Raw genomic sequence first — 21,358 nt, forward strand, 5'->3', positions numbered from 1 at the left:
GCTCTTCTTCCTTAGTTGAATTAAGGCCCGACTTGGTTCTCCGAAGTCAATCCTTTCGACTTTCAATCACATTGTAGTCTTCCTTAGACTAAAGCTATCAGTTAGTTATTTATTATTAATTAATTTAAGAATTAAATAATAATCCAATAATTAACACTATTATAAGACTATACTTAGGTCCTCGTGCCCATCCTTAGCTTAATTTGGAGGAAGACTCGACCACTTTGGTCATTTTCACCGTGGAACTCCGAAGCTACACACTTGCACCACCCGATCTCTCGATTTACTAAACTTGATCTCTGTTAATTAAGCCCAGTCCATCTAACACCATATAAACTATAAAGCCCGGTCCGTTTGGCACATTGCATGCTTTAAACCCGGTCCATCCAACAAAATTGATAAAATCAGTTTTTAACTAAACCCAGTCCTCCCAGCACAGCTTTAAGCCCACTCCACAAGTTGCACCCTCAAAACCTTACCATCCTAATTGGTGGTAGAACTTCATGCGCCTTGATCCTAGTACAAACGAGGTATGAAGGCATACCTATGGATTTCAACCTAAGTAGCGGGCCCCCGACCAAACTGACCGATCGAGATCTGGGGAAATGTGTCGCATGATCTAAAATCCTCGATAAATGAGGCTAGAGTTGGGCTCCCCTCCAAATTACACACTTTTCAATTATTTATTCTTTTAATGCTTTATCTATAATTACCATACATTATTAGTATATTCAAGCATCAATGCGAACCCGACATCACTTAAGCGTTAAACCGAGCCATAAAACTAAAAATCAACATAATCTGACGAGCAAAATAATAACTATAAGGAGTTCCTTCCAGTTTCCATGACGAATCGACTAATGGGCCCATTTAGATTGACTCCGTCCTTCGAATCTTTTCCATGGCACTCAATTGGGGGCTTATAGCCCCCGAACGAATAGACCGATCGAGATATAGGAGAATGTGATGCACAACCTAGAATCCTCAATAAATGAGGCTAAAATTGGGCTTCCCTCCGAATTGCACCTTTTAATTATTTATGCTTTTAATGCTTCATATTTTTGATATTGTCATGCATTATAAGTATAATCATGCATTGATAAACCGACTTCTTCTTACGAAAAGAAGCTGAAAACCTAGTCTCCAAACCCAATGACTCGAGGCTAATGCTTTTATCCTAAAAAGGCAAAATTAAAAAGGAGTCAATCACAGGGTTTTTTCCTTAATATTTTCTCCAAAAACAAAAACAAATTAAGGTGGCGACAGTAACACATCACACACTATCAAAGCACTCCAAAGAGCCAATTCGACACACATAAGTACTAAACTGAGCTATAATCAAACAAAAAGGAACCGTAAGTAGTTCCTACCAATTCTATGAAAAATCTACTAATGGGCCTGTCTGGTTAGATTCTGTCTTTCGGATCTTTCCCGTGGCACTTAGGAGGGGATGCACAAAACTCAGATTTGTTTTTCTTATAACTAATTTATCTTTTTTGTTTTGTTATTCTTAGTTGTCTCCATATTTGGAGTTTTTTTTGTCCCTTGTTTGTAAAGGTTTATTGCTAAATAAAACTATGATATTTGATTTTATTTGGTTGAAGATTTTATATCTTAATTTGTAGGTGTGGATCTTCGATCGATGGAGCCTAATATTGCAGTTTGTTCCTCCATTAATGGTATTGACACAAAGCGATGGAAACTCGTCTATATTTATCATATATTGCAAATTATTAGAAAATCAATCTAGTTATAGAAGATCCAAAGGAGTTATTATTTTAACGTGCAAATCAAGTAATGAACTAGTTGTTGCTATGAAAATTTATACTTTTTGTCAGGATCAACTCCAAGCGGAAAGATCTAATTTTATATGTTTTAGTTTTAGTTTCAATATTCAAAAGGATATGAATTCTTTTATTTCATTAAAAGATCAACGAACTTTATTAACTACTGTTGACGTGTGTCTTTATGCCCCCACCAAACCCAGTGAGGATACAAGGATGCGGAATGAAGGGTTATTGCTATCTAGAAGTCTTTTGATCCAAGGATTTAAATTAGACCAACTTAAATGTGTCTGGATTGCATAAGAGTTGCGTCACGCAGCTATCAGGTGCATGACGGCACTGTCGGTTGCGTAACGCAACTCCAATCTAGATGACGTCACCGTGAATGTCGACATAACGGTTTTTCATTCTGTCTGAGTACGTGGTAGCGGTCCAGAAAGTGAGCTGTGTCACGCAGCTATCGGATCCGTCACGCAGCCATCAACTGCATGACGCAACTATCCTCTGTTGCCCTACGTCTATAAATTCATCATTTTATCTCTTATTCGGGACTAGTTTTTAGAGCGTCAAAAAATACACTTGTGGCTAGGTCTTTCTCCAGAAACTCTTCTGAGTTTCTTTAAAGAAAAATAGCCATTAGACATCAATTAGGTTAAAACGAAAATCATAAAAGAAGAAAAAAGCAAGAGAGAAAAGGGTGAGCATTTAAATCCTTGTAGACAAAGCTTCTGGAACGATTAACCGTCATTCTTTAAGGCGTTTAAGTTGTTTACAATCCTCAATCTGAGGGTTAGGTAACTCTTTTAAACCTTTCTTTGTATTTTTATTTGGTATTGTTTATTTTGTTATTGTTTTAGTAGTTTAACTTAGTTAAACGGTATTCTGCTCACTCTTGGTTGTTTTTAGATCTTATTAAAGTATGTTTAAATAAAAGAATGATGTAAATAAGTTGTTTGAAAAGTAAGCATGGACCAGAGCAATTGCATCACGTAGCCAGTAGATCCGTAACGGACCTGGCAGTTGCGTGACGGAGCTATTCATGTCCAAAATATCGTTTCTTTACACTACAAAAAAAAACGCCACATTGCGATCGATTTTTGTGACCGACGTAAATCGGTCGCAAAATTGCGACCGATTTGCGACTTTTAGGCAAACAGTCGCAGATTTTAGCGCTGAAAATTCCCGTGAGTTTGGTTTTTGGTTTGCGACCCGAGTACTACGGATTTGCGATCGATTTTGCGACCGCGTTGTGACCAATTGTTTTTCTGTCGCAAAATTGCGCGCGTCAAAAATAGGGATAAGTTCTGAGACCGACTGGAATAAAATTGTGACCGATATTTTGTGACCGACATCTTTAGTCGCAAAGCGGTCGCAATTTTATCGCATAGTAAAACGACATCGAACAATTAAAAATTGCGACCGATGTTAATTAAGTTTGCGACCGATGGGTCGGTCGCAAACTTTAGGGCTTTAAACGCGACGGCCTCTCCTTTCCTTTCTTCTTCTTTCTCTCTTCTCCTTCTCCTCTCCTCTCCTCCGTCCGCAGCGCCGCTCCAGCCCCTCTTGAGAACGCTCCAACCCGTGTGACGCTGCCACTGACGCTTCGGTCACTCCTCTACGCCGTTCGCCACTGTTTGGACATTATTTGAGGTAAGACCGATTTGCATTTTATTTTTTTCAAAATTTTTTTTTTTGCGATTTTTGTGTTTTTTTCAATTTATTATTATTGTTACTATTATTATTATTATTATTATTATTATTATTAATATTGTTAATGTTGTTGTTAGTGTTGTTGTTAGTGTTGTTGTTATTATTATTATTATTATTATTATAGTTGTACTAGTTTATATAATCAATAATGAATAATCAATGCTTTCTACTTTAAAAAAATATATATTTTTTCTTTTACAGAAAAGGAAATTTGAAAATTAAAGGGGAAATAGAAAAGCAAATTTTTATAATTAGTGAGAAAAAAGTAGAGAAATTGCACTGTCTCCATCTCCATGCATGTGAAAATTAATTAAAAAAACAAGATCGCATAATTTATTTTGCTATATATTACTAATTTTCCAATGAGCTTACTCTTTTCAGGAAACTAATAACTAATTGAATTATAGATATCTAATTTATTCAGTTAAGCTATTTAGTTTGGAATTTAAATTTCACTATCTATTTTCATGTAATTTGCATATTATAGAACCGTCAATTTTCATATTTGCATTCAATAAACTATATAAAAAAGTATCATTCTCATATTTACATTCAACAAGCTACGGAAACCAATAACCAATATGAAAGTCTGCAAAAATAGAAAGAAAGAACAGTCCATTGATGGTAGGAAAATAGTATTTTTGGTAATGGAACAAAGAATTTTTTTTTTTTTTAAATTAGGAGGGTCAAATTATATAAAAAAACATTATTTTATAGGTAAAATTTTAAAATTTTTGTACTTTTTAAAAATCATATTGTATTTGTGGTTGTGTTTAAGGCCTTCCATTAATCCTTGAAAAGGAAGGGATTGGTGTTCATTAAAGCGAGTGATAGGTAATATACAACAAAATAATAATAACCTGAACAACAATAATTAGATAATGTAAGAGCATGCCAGAAGACATCAATTCAAAAAATATATTTTCTTTTCTTTTTTCAGTTTATATATTCTTTTAATTTTATTATGAAAGAATTTTAAAAATGGGTGTATTTAGGTTAAAAGATAATGTTGAAATGAATTAACAACGATATATCATAAGTATTTGGCAATTATAACTATTATCATATATATTAAAAATAACTAATTAACAATGTGCTCCGCTCCGTGAATATGATATATTAATAATGGAAGATGCTAAAAGAAAAAGAGATAGAGCTAGAACCACATGAAATGAATTTTGTCTCATAATATCTATTACTTCTTGATATTAGCGTAAATATAGTTATAAATGGATTAACATAGTTGAAAATAAGGTTTGTTATCTTAATCTTAATGTAAAGTATGAAATAATGTTAAAATTGGTATAATTAAACAATTTCTTGATTGGAGTAAAATAATAAAAAAAAAAGCATATAGTATATTGCATTTGGTGGTCCATGTTTTAGGATCATCTTAGAACTAGAAGTACTTAATTTAGGACATCCTTTCAAAAAAAAAAAGTTATAATTTAGGACATGATTTCAGAATTAAGGCACAATCAGTTGCAGTTAATATGTCGAAACACAAATCTTAAACTAGGAAGTTTTTTCTTTTTTTTTTTTTCCCCTTTTTCTTCCACCAGAGTACTATATTCATAGATTAGAAAATTGAACTACCAAAGTGAATTAATTTTATTCAGTTTAGTTCGATTCAAGTTATTATTTTGTTATTTTTTTTGTGTGTGTTTTAAATATTAGGTTATTACATGTTCTTAATTATTGGCAACTCTTTCTTGAGAAATTTTGGCTGCGTTTTTCTTTATTTTATATTATTGTCGTTATTATTCTTAAATATGTTTTTATTAAATGAATGATGAGTTTGGATTGGAGGCCTAGTAGTGGCCATTTTGCCTTTGGAGAATGTTGGTATGATATAGAAGTGTTTATTGAAATGTCTTTGTATTTGAGATTTGATTGTGTTGTGCCGAAATGCTGCTGAATTTTTTTCCAAAAAATTCAATATGTAGAATGGTACACTTACCTTTATTATAGTAGGTATATATATATATATATATATATATATAACCTTTATATTGAATAAATGAACTTAGTGATTTTACATTTATATATAGTTACCCTTATTATAGAAATAACCTTAGTTAGTTATAAGTGTAAATTGAACATTACATTAGTGGCATGTTTTAAGGATGGTTTAGACTAATGCAATTACATATAATTTACCCTTCATAAACACATTGTTAATTAGGTAAAAAAAATGCAAAATAATCGAGATTGGATGTACTGGAGGTTCGAGATCAATGGGATATTAAGACAAGAGTTCCTGCAAGGATTGGAGGCGTTTATACAGTTTGCAGTTGGTAATCCCAGTTTTATGGATGGTAATAAGTTGAGGTGTCCATGTAATCACAAGAAGTGTCGAAATCGAGCCTTCTTAGTGTTTTCGCCCCAAATTTGAGATCCCCAAACCTCGGAAGGGACCTCGGAAAACTTCTTTATTTGTAATTATGATTATTGGAAAATGGTGTTAAAACCTTTTGGGAATGCGGTGCCGATAAATCAGTCTTATAAAATATTTGAGTCGCCACCCATTATTTCGGCAATGGGACCGTTTCCAATTTTAATTTATAAAAATTACTCCATTTAACCCAATTTTTATTTAAGGCCAATTATTTAAAAAGACTGGTCAGGCGCACCGTGTGCGATTCTAAGTAAGGGAATTGGGTACGTCGGCCCGTTGGAAGCGGATGCCCAGAAAAACCAGCCTCTTTTAACCTACAATTTCTAATTTATTTTTATTTTTAGAAAAGCCAATTTATTTAATTAAACCCAACCTGAATAAATCGAACCGAGTTCCTATGTGGAAAATTAATTAACCGTCCCAAATAGGTTCATTCATTTGCATTCATAATCATTCATAATCACATTCATCATCCATTCATAGCAGAAATAATTAAAAGACCCGATCTTGCCTTCTGGTTAAAGGCGGGCCACAAACCAGATTTAATAATGTAATTTAAACAATATAAATAATGAATCCTAAAATCTCAAAATCATAGTAAATTAATTTGTTTGATTTGATTAGAACACAATCTGCCCATTATTGGTCATTTCTTGAATTAAAATTAAACATTTATTTAATGACATGAAATTAGAACAAAATAAGAAAAATGTCCTGTAACCCTAGAACAGTTGCGTGACGCATCTGTTCGTGACCTTATTAAAATCTCCAGATTCATTAATTACTGATTGAAACATAATATTAAATAAAAGCATAAAATCGAAATAAAAGACTATGCGCACGAACAGTTCCGTCACGCGGGTGGTCCAAGCAAAATCAAGTTCTTTTGGACATGAACAGTTGCGTCACACAGGTAGTAGCTGCGTGACGCAGCTGCTCTGGTCCGTAACTACCTTTCAAACTACTCTTTTTACGTGTTCTTTTTATTAACAGATGTTTAATATAACTTAGAAACACTCAAAAATGGGCAAAATGTTGCTTAATCAAAACCGAACTAACCAAATACTAAGAAAATAAGATATTCCACAAATAAACAACTAAAAATGAAAAAGGAAGGTTTAGATAGTTACCTAACCCTCAGATTCGAGGATTGCATACGGTTTAGATGATTTAGGAATGGAACTCCACGATCCCAGAAGCATTTGTTACCAAGTTTAACCAATAAGAACTTTCTTTTCTTTCTTTTTCTCTCTTTTTTATGACTTTTGGTTTTTATGTTTCAATCCATTATCTCTACTAGCTTGATCTTCCTCAAGGTTACTCACTAGAGTTCTTGGGGAAAACCCTAGCCGCAATAAAATTTCTCTCAGTCTAAAAAATACCAAAGTCCAGAGAAAAGTGAGAAAAAGTCCCGTTTAAAAATGAAAATGTTGTATTTATATGGGTAGGGCAACAGAACAGAGCTGCGTCACGCAGGTAGTAGCTGCGTGACGGATCCACGAGCTGCGTGACGCAGCTTACTTTTCATACAGTTGCCGCGTATCCATACAAGTAGTGCAGATCGTTACACGGGCCTGTCCAAGTGATGTCATCCTGGTTAGAGTTGCGTGACGCAACTATGAGTACCGTCACGCAGGTTATAGCTGCGTGACGCAACCCTAGAGCAGGTCAGACCCTTTGGACCGGTTTGATTCAATTTTTGGTTAAAAACACTTCTGGTTTACCCTGATTCTTTATTCCTTATCCTTATATCATCACCGGGTTAGGTGGGGGCATAAAATTACGCGTCAACACTTAGACATCGATACAGTGAAACTTCGTTTGTGCAAAAATGGGTTCGTGGAAAATTATTACAAATGGATACATCATGGTGAAGCTCGAGTTGCCAGTGGGTCAGGCCACTCCATTCCGGTAAGTTTAGAAGTTCAGCCTTATCAATTTCTGTATGGTAATCAATGTAATGATATGGTAATTGATGCGAGTAGAGTACAATGTGATTGGGATAATATGGAGGAATCGCCAAACGTAGCAGCACAACAATTGTTTGACATGCTAAGTGCAGATAACAGTGAACTGTGGCCTAGATGCAAGAATCATTTAGTTCTGTCTGTTGTTGCACGATTACTACACATGAAAGCGGAGCACCATTTTTCAAAAAGGTGTTACGATGATTTTGTGCAGTTAGCAAAGGAAATGTTGCTTGAAGGCCATTCAATGGTTGATAATTTTTATAGGACAAAAAAATTAGTTCGGGGATTGGGACTACTGGTAGAAAAGATTGATTGCTGTCGTAATAATTGTATGATATTCTGGGGTGTTGACTCGGAATTCAGAGAATGCAAGTTTTGTAATCTTTCAAGATATCAACGGCGGGGTCAAGGGACTGGTAGAGTATAAAGAGAGAAGGCTTTCAAGAAGATGTATTATTTCCCTCTTGTTCCTCACCTTCAAAGGTTATATGCATCTAAGGCGACAGCTGAACACATGACATGACATGCTTTGCATGAATATGATGATGGTATAATGATTCATCCGTCAGACTCTGAAGCGTGGAAACATTTTGATAACATTCATCCTGTGTTTGCTGCTGATATGAGAAACGTGGGATTGGGGCTTTGTACTGATGGGTTTCAGCCGTTTGGCCAATCAGGACAATAATATTCATCATGGCCTGTCATTGTGACACCATATAATCTACCACCGTCAATGTGTATGAAAGATGAATATATGTTTTTGTGTGTTATTGTTCCTAGCCCTACTAATCCAAAACATAAAATTGATGTGTTTCTGTAGCCTTTGATTGCCGAACTTAATTATTTATGGGAATATGGGGTTGAAACATTCGATATTTCGACCAATCAGAATTTCATAATGCGAGCTGCTTTGCTTTGGACCATCAGTGATTTTCCAGCATTTGGAATGTTATCTGGGTGGACTACGGCTGGCAAATTGGCTTGTCCTCATTGCATGGAAAACACTAATGCATTTACACTAAAGAATGGAGGTAAACAATGTTGGTTTGATTGTCATCACAAATTCTTACCAGAATCTCACCCTTGGAGGAGAAATCGACAATGCTTTAGAAAGAACACGACTATTGTTGAACCCCCTCCACCTGTGAAGTCTGGAGCTGAAATATTACAAGAAATTGAAGATCTAGGGCTTATGAAAGTTACAGAGTTAGGTGCAGATGAGGTAAATACAAGAATTGGCAGGAATAGCGAGTGGAAAAAGCGAAGCATCTTCTGGGATCTGTTCAACACTGTCATGAACATTGAAGGGAAAACCAAGGATAATGCAAAAGCGAGAGCAGACATGAAGGAAATTTGTCGTCGACCAGAACTCGAGCAATCTGTACTTACTGGTAAGTTTCCAAAGGCATGTTATTGTTTAGATAAACCCCAAAGGCAATTATTGTGCGAATGGTTATGATCATTAAGGTTTCCAGATGGCTACTGTTCAAATATGGGTAGATGTGTGGACATGAGGAAGTACAGATTGTTTGGTATGAAAAGCCATGAATGCCATGTTTTCATGCAAAGATTGATCCCTGTGGCATTTCGGAAATTATTACCAGGAAAAATTTGGGAAGCAATGACAGAATTGAGTCTCTTTTTCAAGGAATTGACGATGACTGTTATCCGATGCGATGATATGGACCAATTAGCGCGAGAAATCCCAGTAGTGATGTGCAAGTTGGAGCGAATTTTTCACCCGACTTCTTTGATTCTATGGAACATCTGCCGGTTCATTTGCCCTATGAATGTCGTTTAGCAGGACCGGTACAATATCGATGGATGTATCCATTTGAGAGGTGATTCACTAACATCTCATTCTAATGATTACATCATTTATTTGAACTTATACTTACATATTGGCATTGTACAATAACAGACACCTGCAGAAAATTAAAAAGAATGTGCGCAATAAGGCAAAGGTCGAAGGATCCATTTGCAATGCATATTTGGTGGAAGAAGCTTCCACATTCTGTTCACACTACTTTGACCAACATGTTTTCACCAAGCATCGGAGAGTGCCACGTAACGATGACGGAGGAGATCGCGTACAATCTAAGTTTCAATGAAATCTAAAAATTTTCACCTATCCTAGGCGTATGATTGGTAAATAAAAAAAAAAGACGATTGACTGATGCAGAGATACAAGCGGCTCAAACCTATATTTTATTGAATTGCGAAGAGATCACACCATATGTACAGTAAGTATACATAATGTAAACAGTCTAAACTTGACGTGGGCCGTTGTTAAATCATACTTATGCTAATTTGGTTCATTGATAAATAGGAAATATATCAATCTTTCACGGCTTCAAAATCCCAATTTGACTGATACTGCAGTTGATGCAAAGCTGGACACCGAATTTGCAGAATGGTTCAAATATTATGTAAGTTACTTTCAATCTACATAACATGGAATGTACATTTATTAAATCTCACTCATGTCATTACTATTTCCCATAGGCTCGAATCTCGGGAATCGTATTCGTAACAGATTTATTACGGATCTGGCAAAAGGGCCATTACCGGTTGCTAATGCCTACTCTGGCTACTTTGTAAATGGTTACAAGTTTCACACTGAGGGTTATGGGAGAAGCAGAAAGACAGTGAACATCGGTGTGTGCATAAAGGGATCAAACTATAGTGACGTGTCAAACGATTTTTATGGAAAATTGGTTGAGGTTTTGGAGTTAGAATATCCAAGCCTACCAATGAAGTGCACAATCTTATTCAAATGTGAATGGTTTGATCCTACGCCAAACATTGGCACGAAGGTTTATCCTAAGTATAATCTGGTAGATATTAATCAAAGAAGAAGATATACAAAGTATGAACCTTTTGTGTTGGCAATGCAAGCTGCACAGGTGTACTATGTCCCATATCCATCGTTTAAACGAGATCGATGCGATTGGATGGCAGTGTGTAAAATCAAGGCTAGATCAGTTGTTCATGCACTTGAAACCAAACAATCTGCTTCACTCGCAGTATCGGAGCCATTTCAAGAAGTTAGGGTTGAAACACAATCGATACAAGTTGTTGAAGATTTAACAGATAGATTGGATGATGAAAGCCGATCTTATGTTGAAATAGGAGCATCAGATGATGAAGAGGAAGATGATCAAATCATCATGGGTACCTCAGAAGACGAATATGAAGAAGAGGAAGCTGATGAAGAGGAGGAGGAAGCTGATGATATTGAAGACACTTAAAACTTAGAGCAGTTTTACTGTTACAAATTGATAAATGCATATCTAATTAATATTATTAATGAAGAATTTCAATGGCATTAACTTTCTTTACTTATAATTACCACATGTTCTACAATTCATATAATTGTATAAATTCATTTTATCTAGGTTCTGATATCTGCAGTACAGATGGCTAGAGGCAGAGCGTTTGATTCTGACGCGTTTGGCAGTGGTTCGCGTGGAGGTCGTGGCCCTGGACGCAGTGCCCGTGGACGAGGAGGGTCGATCCCTCATCCTTCTTCAGGTACGTCCAGGGCTTCATCCTCTGCTCAGCGACCAGTACTGCCGCCATCACATCCTTCTTCAGGTACGTCTGGGGCTTCATCCTCTGCTCAGTGTCCAGTACTGCCGCCATCACAACCTTCTACTCCTTCCTCTTCTACCGGCGTTTTTGGACCAGTACAGACTCCACCAGCTGCACAGTCACCTACTGTGCCAGGTAATCATAAATGTCATAACTGTCATTTTAATTATATATTAATTATCTAAAAGTTTATAACATTTGTCACTTCTTTTGCAGCTTCATCAGATCCACGTATCACCCTCAGTTTGGTAGCGGGATAGTAAGTACTTATTCAATTTTTCCACAGGCATATTTTGTTCAGATTGTGATGCTTTCGTGTAATTATATTTCACTTCTGTTTTTTTTTCAGCATATATCCATCTTCTCGAGCAGCGAGACAAATTTTGAGGATAATCAAGCTACAGCTGCATAAAGAAGGATACATATGGGATGCCGTACCACAAGAGGCGAGAGACTTTTATTGGGAGGAGTTTCAGGTACTCTTTGGTTTAAGTTATATCATCATTCAATGTTTTACAATTCATCAAGATAAATCCTTAGTGTTGAAACGCTATATTTCATTTTTTGCAAAAACATTTCATATGGGACGAGGCCATTACGGCTATGCTGAAAGTAGCCTATGAGAAGATATGCACTGATCGATATGCTGACTTCACCTATAGGATGAGAAGAAGCGGTAAGAAGCATCAGTGCGTGTCTCAGGAGATATGGGAGAGCTGGCAAAAGGCTTGGGAGGATCCTGCATTCAAGAGAAAGCGGGAGATATTTGCACAAAACAGGCGCAGTGAGACTGGCGGTGATGGAGCAGGACCTTCTCGACACACAGGCGAATCAATATCTACTATAGAGACAGCTCGATTATTAGTAAGTGAACTAGTCCCTTTACATGAAACTGATGTTTAATGAAAGGACACTATATATATTAATATATCATGTATAAAAATTCATTACAGGCTGAAAAATTAGGTCGTGAGCCCACACCGATTGAGGTGTTTACATACACTCACACTAAGGACCACGATCTGAATACATTTGTCGACAGACGTGCGGTGAGCGTCAGTGTAAGTAACAATGAATAATATTTACATTTACCCTCTACTCGTTGCGAAGATGTATAAAGTTCAATATAATAAAGCTTGCAATTGCATTGATTAATTAATTTTTTGTTTTCAGGAGAACTATACTATAGCTCGGGAGCGTATTGTTACTTCTCAGACCGATGAATCTGAAGCTGAGTCAAGAATTGACGAGGTAGCGCTTTATCTAGAGGCTGTAGGGGGCGAGAAGAAGAGGAAGGTATACGGCATTGGGTCTCAGGCATCACAGTTTTACTACAGCTCAGCAGCTCACGCTTCTACAGCCAGCGCAAAACCACAGCCCGAGCACACTGACGAGCTCTATACTGATTTACGGGCTCAGCTTACTGATCAGTAGAGACAGATTGCAGAGCTTAGAGCGCATGTGATGCAGCTGTCCAGTGAGCCCGGTGATGGTACTTCTTCCTCTGATCCTACGCCTGCTACAGACTGAAATGTTTCGACGTCTCAGCAGCAGCCACTACCAACTCCTGATCCCGATGCTGCAGCCGATACCTTGGTCACCCCTCCTGGCGCTACATCACATCCAGCAGTTACTCCTCCCGTCGATCCGACATCGGGAGATCCGACATCGGATCCTGCAGATGAGCAGCAGCATAGATTTGATTTTGGACCTTTTTAGTTTTTCATTTGTATTTTGATATTTTAATTTGTTCAGTACAATAAAAATTACATTTTTATATTGTTCTTGAATTGCGTGTGTGATATATATGTATATATGTCAATTTTCACAGGTGCGAAAAAATTATGGTTTCATAATAATATTTTTTTTATTTTTTTTCACTTTTGCGACCAATTTGATACCAAAAAGTAAAATTTTAAATTTACATTCTGCGACCGATTTAAAAAAATTGCGACAGATTTTTCTGCGACCAAATTTGCGACAGAATTTCCAATTAAACCACGACAAAAAATTGCGACTGCTTATTCAAAGTAATCAGTCGCTAATTTGCGACTGATGAAATAATCAGTCGCAAAAAACCTTTGCGACCAGGTATTTTGCGACCGATAGATATCGGTCGCAAATCGGTCGCTAAGTGAAATTAGCGACCGATATGAGCCATTGCGACCGATTGGTCGGTCGCAAAATGGCATTTTTTTGTAGTGTTACCCAGATTAGTTGCGTCACGCAGCTATCAGATCCGTAACGGATCTAAAGGTTACGTGACGGAACTGTTCATATTCACGATTTCATTTTATTTTTAATATCCTATTTTTAATTGTGGATCTAAAATGCACGGTTGATGGATCTGGAGTTTTAAGAACAGTTAGGTCACTCGACTATTAGATCCGTCACGCAACTGTTCTTCCAAAGAACAGCTGCGTGACGCAACTGTTCTAGGGCTCCAGAAATAATTTTTGCTCTTTCAAAAATTAACGAATTTTGTACAAAATAAAATTTAATTTTTCTAATAAATCCGAAAACAACTAATTGTGAACAAATTGCAATTTAATTAAGTTTGGAATATTAAAATGTAATTATGCATGATTTTGGGTTTTTGATTTTCGGGTTAAAATTTTTTTAATCGGGTACAATGTATTTTTAGGTTTGGTTTGTGGCCCGCCTTTAACCATAAGGCAAGAGCGGGTCTTTTATTCATTTGATTTAACTGCTTTGGTTTGAATGGTTTGGATGATTATGGATGCGATGATTGAATTTGATTGGGATGGTTAATTAATTTTCCACATAAGAACTCGGTTCGATTCATTCGGGTTGGGTTAAGTAAATTAATAATTTGGCTTTTCTAACTAAAATAAATTAGAAATTGTAAGGTTAAAAGAAGCCGGTTTTCCGGGCGTCGGCTTTCAACGGGCCGATGTACCCAATTCCCTTACCCAGAATCGCATTGTTGCGCCTGAGCAGTCTTTTTATAATATGGCCTTAAATAGAATTGGGTTTAAAATGGAGTCATTTTTATAAAATAAAATTGGAAACGGTCCCATTGCCGAAAAAATGGGTGGTAATTCAAAAGTGTTTTATAAGACTGATTTATCGGCATCGCATCCAAAAAAATGTTTTGTCACCATTGTTCAAAACAAAAAACAAAAAAATCTTTCCACCAAAAAATAATCAATGGAACGTGTTTCGTGTCGCTCGGGGGCGGTCGACGAAAACAACTACTAATAATAAAGTTCTATATCCAATTTATATATTTATTTATAATTCTTGAGATTATTATTAATGAATTACCTTTTCAAAACCAATAAGTTTATTTTTCTAAAAATTTATTTTCTAACTAAATTTATAATCTCGTTTTGCGCTAAAAGCTCATTTTATTGATTTATTGATAGAAGAGTACATCCCAAACTCTTGAATTTATTCATAGTTTAATATTTAACACTTTTAATTAAGAGTGTCAAAATAAATTCTCAAAAAATTGAAAATATAAATTGAAATACTTAATGCACAAATTAATATTTAAGAATATAATAGCCAAAATCAACAAAATTCAGAAATTTCAAAACGCATTTTTTCTAAAAAATTATATACCGTGCGAAGCTATAATTTGTGTTCTGGTTTGACTTGCACATAGATTACGAATATTTAGTTAACTATAATTTGTTTTTAAAATTAATAAAACTTTTGATATGGTAATTTTGTTTATATCAAGATTTAGTTAATGATAATATAGTGGTTTGACTATTATATTTATTGACAAAAAGCATATTAAATAAAGATAAAATAATAAATTTTAAATATTATTCACTTTTAAAAAATAAAATAAGACAATAATTTGAGGCAGACAAAATTATGGAAGGAAGGGAGTAAATAATTGTAGTTTTAAAATTGGGCAAGTATTATAAATATACATACAATAAATTTGAGCTACCCATCCCAAGGTAAATGTGAAATTTCAAATTCGGTATTTGAGAAAAGACTTATAAGCAATTTATTTTATCAAATTCAATGCAGCCTAGAACAAAAATACCTCGTAGGCTCCAAGCCTATCTATTTTAAATTTCCGGACTCACTCAAATTCACCAAGAAACTTGAATAAAAATATTTAGCACAAATGAAGGAAAAAAAGAGGACAAAAAGAAATAAAGATTACTATTTTTGAAAAAATTGATGATTAACTATTGATTTATTGTATGATTAGGTCCATAGACTAAAAGTAGCCTAATATTTTCCTAAGTCTAATACCAGCCATTTCAACTTTTGTTGATTCTGGTAACTGCACCAAATGTAACTTGTAACTGGAGAGTAGTTGACAATTTCAATTAAGCTTGATTAATTTCATAGATATTGATAGATGCTCAAATATTTTAGAATCTTGTTAGGTAATTAAGTAGAGAATTTGCAGGCATGGAGAGAGAGACATAGAGGAAGGGAGGAAAAACAAAAGCTGCACTAGCTAGGGTGGTTATGGAGCCAAGAGTGGTTGGATTTTTTGAAGTATATATCCCCAAAAACCTACAAAACAACACATCTTATATTATGGAGCACACGTATTTCTTTGAAAAGTGACTATTCAAAGTCCTCTCCTACTCCTTCCTCATCATGCATCCCACCAAAATTGGACCCCAACATTGTTAACATGTCCTAATCTAATTATATATCTATTTATTCAACAACTTGTAATTTTGTTGCCTCATCTAATTATAATCTAATTGCATTTGTCCAAAATGCAAAGGGTCAACTCACTTTTCTGCTGATGACAAATGTGCCTATTTGCTCTTTTAGTCCATGTTTTACTGATTTAGCCATGTGTTAGGTTCTACATTTACTATATATAACTTGTTATTCAAGTTATTACAAGAAACTTTATTGCTTAATTGGAAATCGATCCACTTGATTAATTAGGGCCATCATCACAAAAATAATTGCTAAATAGTGTAAGATGCTAAGTTATCCTTCAACTTTTATCCATCCATTAATTTGTTTGGCATTTTATTGATAATCAGTTTTCCGGTTCAAATTAAAAAAAAAAAAAAGAAAAGAAATTATAGTAGCTTTTTGGAATTTTATTTTCACATATAAAAGGTTTATTTTCAAAGAAAAATATAGACTTTTATGAATAGCTATAAGTAGAGATGGATATTTGGTTGGTTTAGGTTAATTCAAAAAAAAAAATTCTTGGCTTGCTTGCTTCGCTAAGCAAGAATGGTTTTTAGCTTACACCGACACAATGGAGTAAATTACTTGCTTGATGTGTCTACTTAACTAGAGCAGAAGATTTGCGGAATTGGCTCTGTATATGTTTCTGAAACAATAAATATTAATTCAAATATTCTACTCATTTTAGTTGGTTCATAGCTTTCAAAGCTGGAATCCAAAGCCTGCTTTTAAATTTCAGAAAAATGCATATATATATATCACCTAACCAATCAGCCTATATATATATATATATAGAAAGAAACATGTTTGTCACAAGTCAACCCCACAAAGTCCCTTTCAACCCATTTGATAAATTTGGAGAATCATTATTGAGAGCTTAATTGCTTAATACGTGTGAAGCAATAGTTCTGTTACATAAGATAATTATAATTATAACTCTCACCTTGTATTCTTGCACTAACTAAAGCGCCAAAAATTGCTTATTGTTCAATTTTCGATTCTTGAACATCTTTGCTTCTAATTGTAATAATTATATATCATGTCTATAAGCACAAAATAAGCAAGCAAGAAACAGAAGGTTGTTTTGGTTTAGTGAAGTAAGCAAGAAATGATGTACGATACTTTACTTTCCAGAAGCTTTAGCAAGCATGAGAAACAGAAGTTGGGATATGGGGGACTCGTCATTTTCTTCCTCATTGCATTCAGCTTCTGCACAGTTTTTAAGCCTTATTTGGGTTCTCTACGAGTTTGTAAGTATCCACATTCTTACACTTCTTTCAGTTCAAACTAAGTTTCAGAGTTTTTGTCCATTGATCAGCTTCTAATTGTTCAGAGAATCACAGTACTCTAATATAAAAACCTCCAAAGCTCTCAAACTACTTGTTCCAACTTCATTTGAAAAAGCATTTCCAATGTATAAAAAACTGAGCCCAGTTGAGCTGAGATCAATAAAGGTGTACTTGGCTGGTTTACAATTTATAGTTAAAGAAAAATAAAAAACACTTGCCTCTATCATCTCGAGTTCAAGGTGGACTAGCTTTTTTAATAAACGAGGTAATAAGTAGTAAGCTTGAGTTCAGCAAGTTTTTTGAATAATTAGAACGAACTTTTTCGAGTCAAATCCTAAATAGCTCATGACCGTTTTGACGCATTTATAGCGATAAATTTCAACCGTAATGCCAAATAATCGGTGCTACTATGTGTAGCCATAACATAATTCCCAAACTGGACTTGCAGTGAATTTGCGGTTATCTATTGAAGCTGGCCGAAAATTGGAAATTGTAAATGATACAAGCATCTCTCTGCTATCATCCAGAGGTAAGTTTTATCTGTCATTTTTTATTTTATTTTAAAATGTTTAAAGTACTTCTGGGGAATTCAATAATCACTAATTAAGTCTTATTTATGTTTTTTATGATTTAGAAAATATAATGAAGAGTACACTAATGTTAAATGATAGAGGCAGCCCACAGCAAATAATTAAGAGTAAGTTCTTTGAGGCATTCTGTTACAGAAAATTAGTTAGCATTTTAATATTAATATGTATGAGCCTCAAATTCTCTCTCTCTATATATAAAATTGTGTAGCATAAACTAATTTCACCTTCATTCTTAACTATGCAGAAATTGCAAGAAATAATAATAAAACGACCAACGACAAAAACAGTTCTCAGCAAATTATAATAAAAGGTGAGTGATTTATCTTAACAATTGGCCCAAGTCAGCTGAGTTAGTTATTAAAAAAAAATAGTTTTGGAGATGCAGAAATTATCGAAGAAACGACAATTGTCAACAATACAAACAGGTCTCATACGGTAGCAGGTGGTAAGTCCATTTTCACAATTAAATTAATAAATAATTTAAATGTAGAAAAATTATATGTTTTTCCTGATAATAATTCAGTTTTGCTATTTAGTAGTTGAAGACGTTGAAAATAGAAGGAAGAATCCGCTATTATTCACTAATTTACCAAACCTATTTGTTCTTTTCCTACATTATATCGTGTATATATATATTTATGTTTGCAAATTTGATTAATGGCATATTAAATAACTTGCAAAGTTGGAGATCCCAATTGATTTGAATCAGAATTCATATGTTAAACAAGTAATATGATATTAGGTCAATTTGTCATTTTCTTTCCTTTTCTTAATATGAGCATTTTATTAATTAAAGGGGTTAACGGAAATTTTAAGAATGCTTTACCTTAACACTTAATGTGTCGACTCAGCGTGAGCATATGTTTATCCTAGCATAGTGGGTTTGGATATCCGTAGTAAATATAATATATATATATATATTAGTACAAGCACTTGGCCATTTTTCGGATGTATAAGTTCAAAATTTTATGTTACACATGGAATTGAAGGGGTTAATTGATCTTCCTGCGAAACAATTTCATATTTTTTATGTGAGATATAGGGTTGAAAGTGGAGAAATTAATGTCTAACTCTGAGTTTATTTGATTTTATTTTATTTGTGAAAATGCAGATATTATAATAAATAATAAAATTGAGCCTGCAGTATGCCATGCTGCTGAAAGATCGGACTTCTGTGACATAAAAGGGGACGTTAGAATTGATGCGAATACCTCAACTGTTTTTGTAGTCTCATCTGAAATTGATATTGCAGCTGCAAACACAAGCTCCTGGAAGATCAGGCCTTATGCACGAAAGGGTGACATAGTAGCAATGAAGAACACCAGGGAATGGTCACTTAAACTTGTTACCAATCACAAGAATTCCATCCCTAAATGCACTCAAAATCATAATGTTCACGGAATCCTTTTTTCCCTTGGGGGATATTCAGGAAACCATTTTCATGCCTTCACTGACATTATTGTTCCTCTGTTCTCAACTGCTCGACCCTTTAATGGTGTCGTACAGTTTCTTGTTACGGACATACAACAACGGTGGATTGCAAAATTCAGAGTACTATTAAAGGCACTATCTAGATATGATGTTATTGACATTGACAATACAGGACATGTACATTGCTTCACAAGCATAATAGTTGGTCTTAAACGACAATCAAGCAAAGAGCTTAGTATTGATACCTCAAAATTCGGATATTCTACAAAAGACTTTAGGCAATTCTTGTCAAGTTCATATTCGTTAAGGAAGACAAGTGCAATCAAGATGAAGAATAATATGAAAAAGAGGCCTCGGCTTCTGATAATTTCAAGAAAGAGATCTCGAGCATTTACCAACGTTAATGAAATTGCTAAAATGGCAAGAAGATTGGGGTATAAAGTAGTTGTGGATGAACCTGATGCGAATGTGTCAAGATCTGCACAGGTTATGAATTCTTGTGATGTGGTGCTGGGAGTACATGGAGCTGGTTTAACGAACATTGTTTTTCTTCCTGAAAATGCAGTCTTGATTCAAGTAGTGCCCTTTGGTGGGGCAGAATGGGTTTCAAAAACCTTCTTTCAAGAGCCTGCAAAGGAAATGAACATAAGGTACTTGGAGTATAAAATCAGTATAGAAGAAAGCTCTTTGATACAGCAATACCCAGCCGACCATGTGGTTTTAAGGAATCCCTCTGTAATCCAAAAACAGGGCTGGGAAGCATTCAAGTCTATATATTTTGACAAGCAAAATGTAAAGCTTGATTTGAATAGGTTTAGATACACATTGCTAAAAGCTTTAGAGCTTTTGCATCAGTAAAATGTGCTTTCTTAGGATTATCAACTAGATACCAAACATTATCCCGCACCTTGAATTTGTATTTCTAAAATTCAAATTGTAAAGTTCAAACTGAAGTTCTTATGCTATGGAATGGTAAATTTGGTATTCTAATATCTATTTTGATTTTGAAAATTAATTAAATAGGTAATATTTTTAAAAAATTACAAAGTTTGGTGGATGTTTTATATAAATTAAAAAAAGTTAATATTCCTAATTAGTATAAAAGTATATTTCCCTAATTGATATACCAATTTATATACCTATAAACAAATGAGCCTTGTCACAAACAAAAAGGCATCAATAACAATCAATAATAATTATAACTTGTTACCAAATAGAATATAAATCGACACATTAAAATGGCCCAAGTCCAAATTAATAAAGAAACTACAGCTTGGACCAAGCCTGAGCTGTTAAGCAATTAAAGTTTAACATCTTGAGCTATCGTAAACTCACAGCTTCGTATTATATATAGTTTCCAAGCAAGTCCTACTCCACAACTCATACAAGCAATGTCAGAAAGTCAATTACTAATTAAGTACTAACAACTAAAATTCCTAATCAGTAACCTCAAAGGAGTTCTCTAAACCTCTATATAAAGGACCCGCCTCATACCTCAAAGGTGCATTCATTTAATCCAATTAGCTAATAAATATTTTATAGCCTTAATCTAACTCAAGCATTGAAGTATCTTCACGTACATCTCTCCATGATGCTCCATCCTGTCATTTTTACTTATAATCATCGTATTTATTTATTATGCGTGCTCTACTAATAAATTTGTACCGCACTATGTATCATTTCGTAATATTTGAAAGAAAAAGTATCAGTACCATCTGTAGGAAAAAATATCAACTATTGAAATATTAGGTTCCTCTTTCGCATATACTTTTTTCTAAATAGACTAACAATTCATCAATAATGGCTGAAATTAAGAGCACCCACGATCCATAGCCAGAAAACTCCGAAAAGAAATTATTATAGCAAGGATCAAAATCAGCTATTGTTATAGCACTTGTAGTAACTATCGCTCCCAGACAAATTTAATCCTTCA

At 34.6% G+C, this 21,358-nt stretch overlaps 1 protein-coding gene across 1 annotated transcript; it reads left to right on the forward strand.

Moving 5' to 3' along the window:
* Positions 1-16,926: 16,926 nt before the first annotated feature.
* On the forward strand, positions 16,927-20,411 carry LOC105641028 (alpha-1,3-arabinosyltransferase XAT2). Its single transcript, XM_020681507.3, has 6 exons — positions 16,927-17,365; positions 17,853-17,933; positions 18,039-18,101; positions 18,239-18,304; positions 18,380-18,439; positions 19,106-20,411. Exons 1-6 carry the CDS (start codon positions 17,224-17,226, stop codon positions 20,281-20,283), a joined length of 1,590 nt encoding a protein of 529 aa, XP_020537166.1. The 5' UTR covers positions 16,927-17,223; the 3' UTR covers positions 20,284-20,411.
* The last annotated feature ends 947 nt before the right edge of the window (positions 20,412-21,358 follow it).

Source organism: Jatropha curcas, chromosome 1 (assembly GCF_041381405.1).
Source record: "Jatropha curcas cultivar XTBG-Jc1 chromosome 1, XTBG_Jcur_1.0, whole genome shotgun sequence".
NCBI classification, from domain to species: Eukaryota; Viridiplantae; Streptophyta; class Magnoliopsida; order Malpighiales; family Euphorbiaceae; genus Jatropha; species Jatropha curcas.

Excerpts from the sequence above, each read along its gene's own strand:
- LOC105641028 (XM_020681507.3), top strand. The coding sequence starts at position 17,224 with ATGATGTACGATACTTTACTTTCCAGAAGCTTTAGCAAGCATGAGAAA. Across the intron at positions 17,934-18,038 it reads CTCTCTGCTATCATCCAGAG|AAAATATAATGAAGAGTACA; the intron begins GTAAGTTTTATC and ends TTTATGATTTAG. Across the intron at positions 18,440-19,105 it reads GTCTCATACGGTAGCAGGTG|ATATTATAATAAATAATAAA; the intron begins GTAAGTCCATTT and ends GTGAAAATGCAG.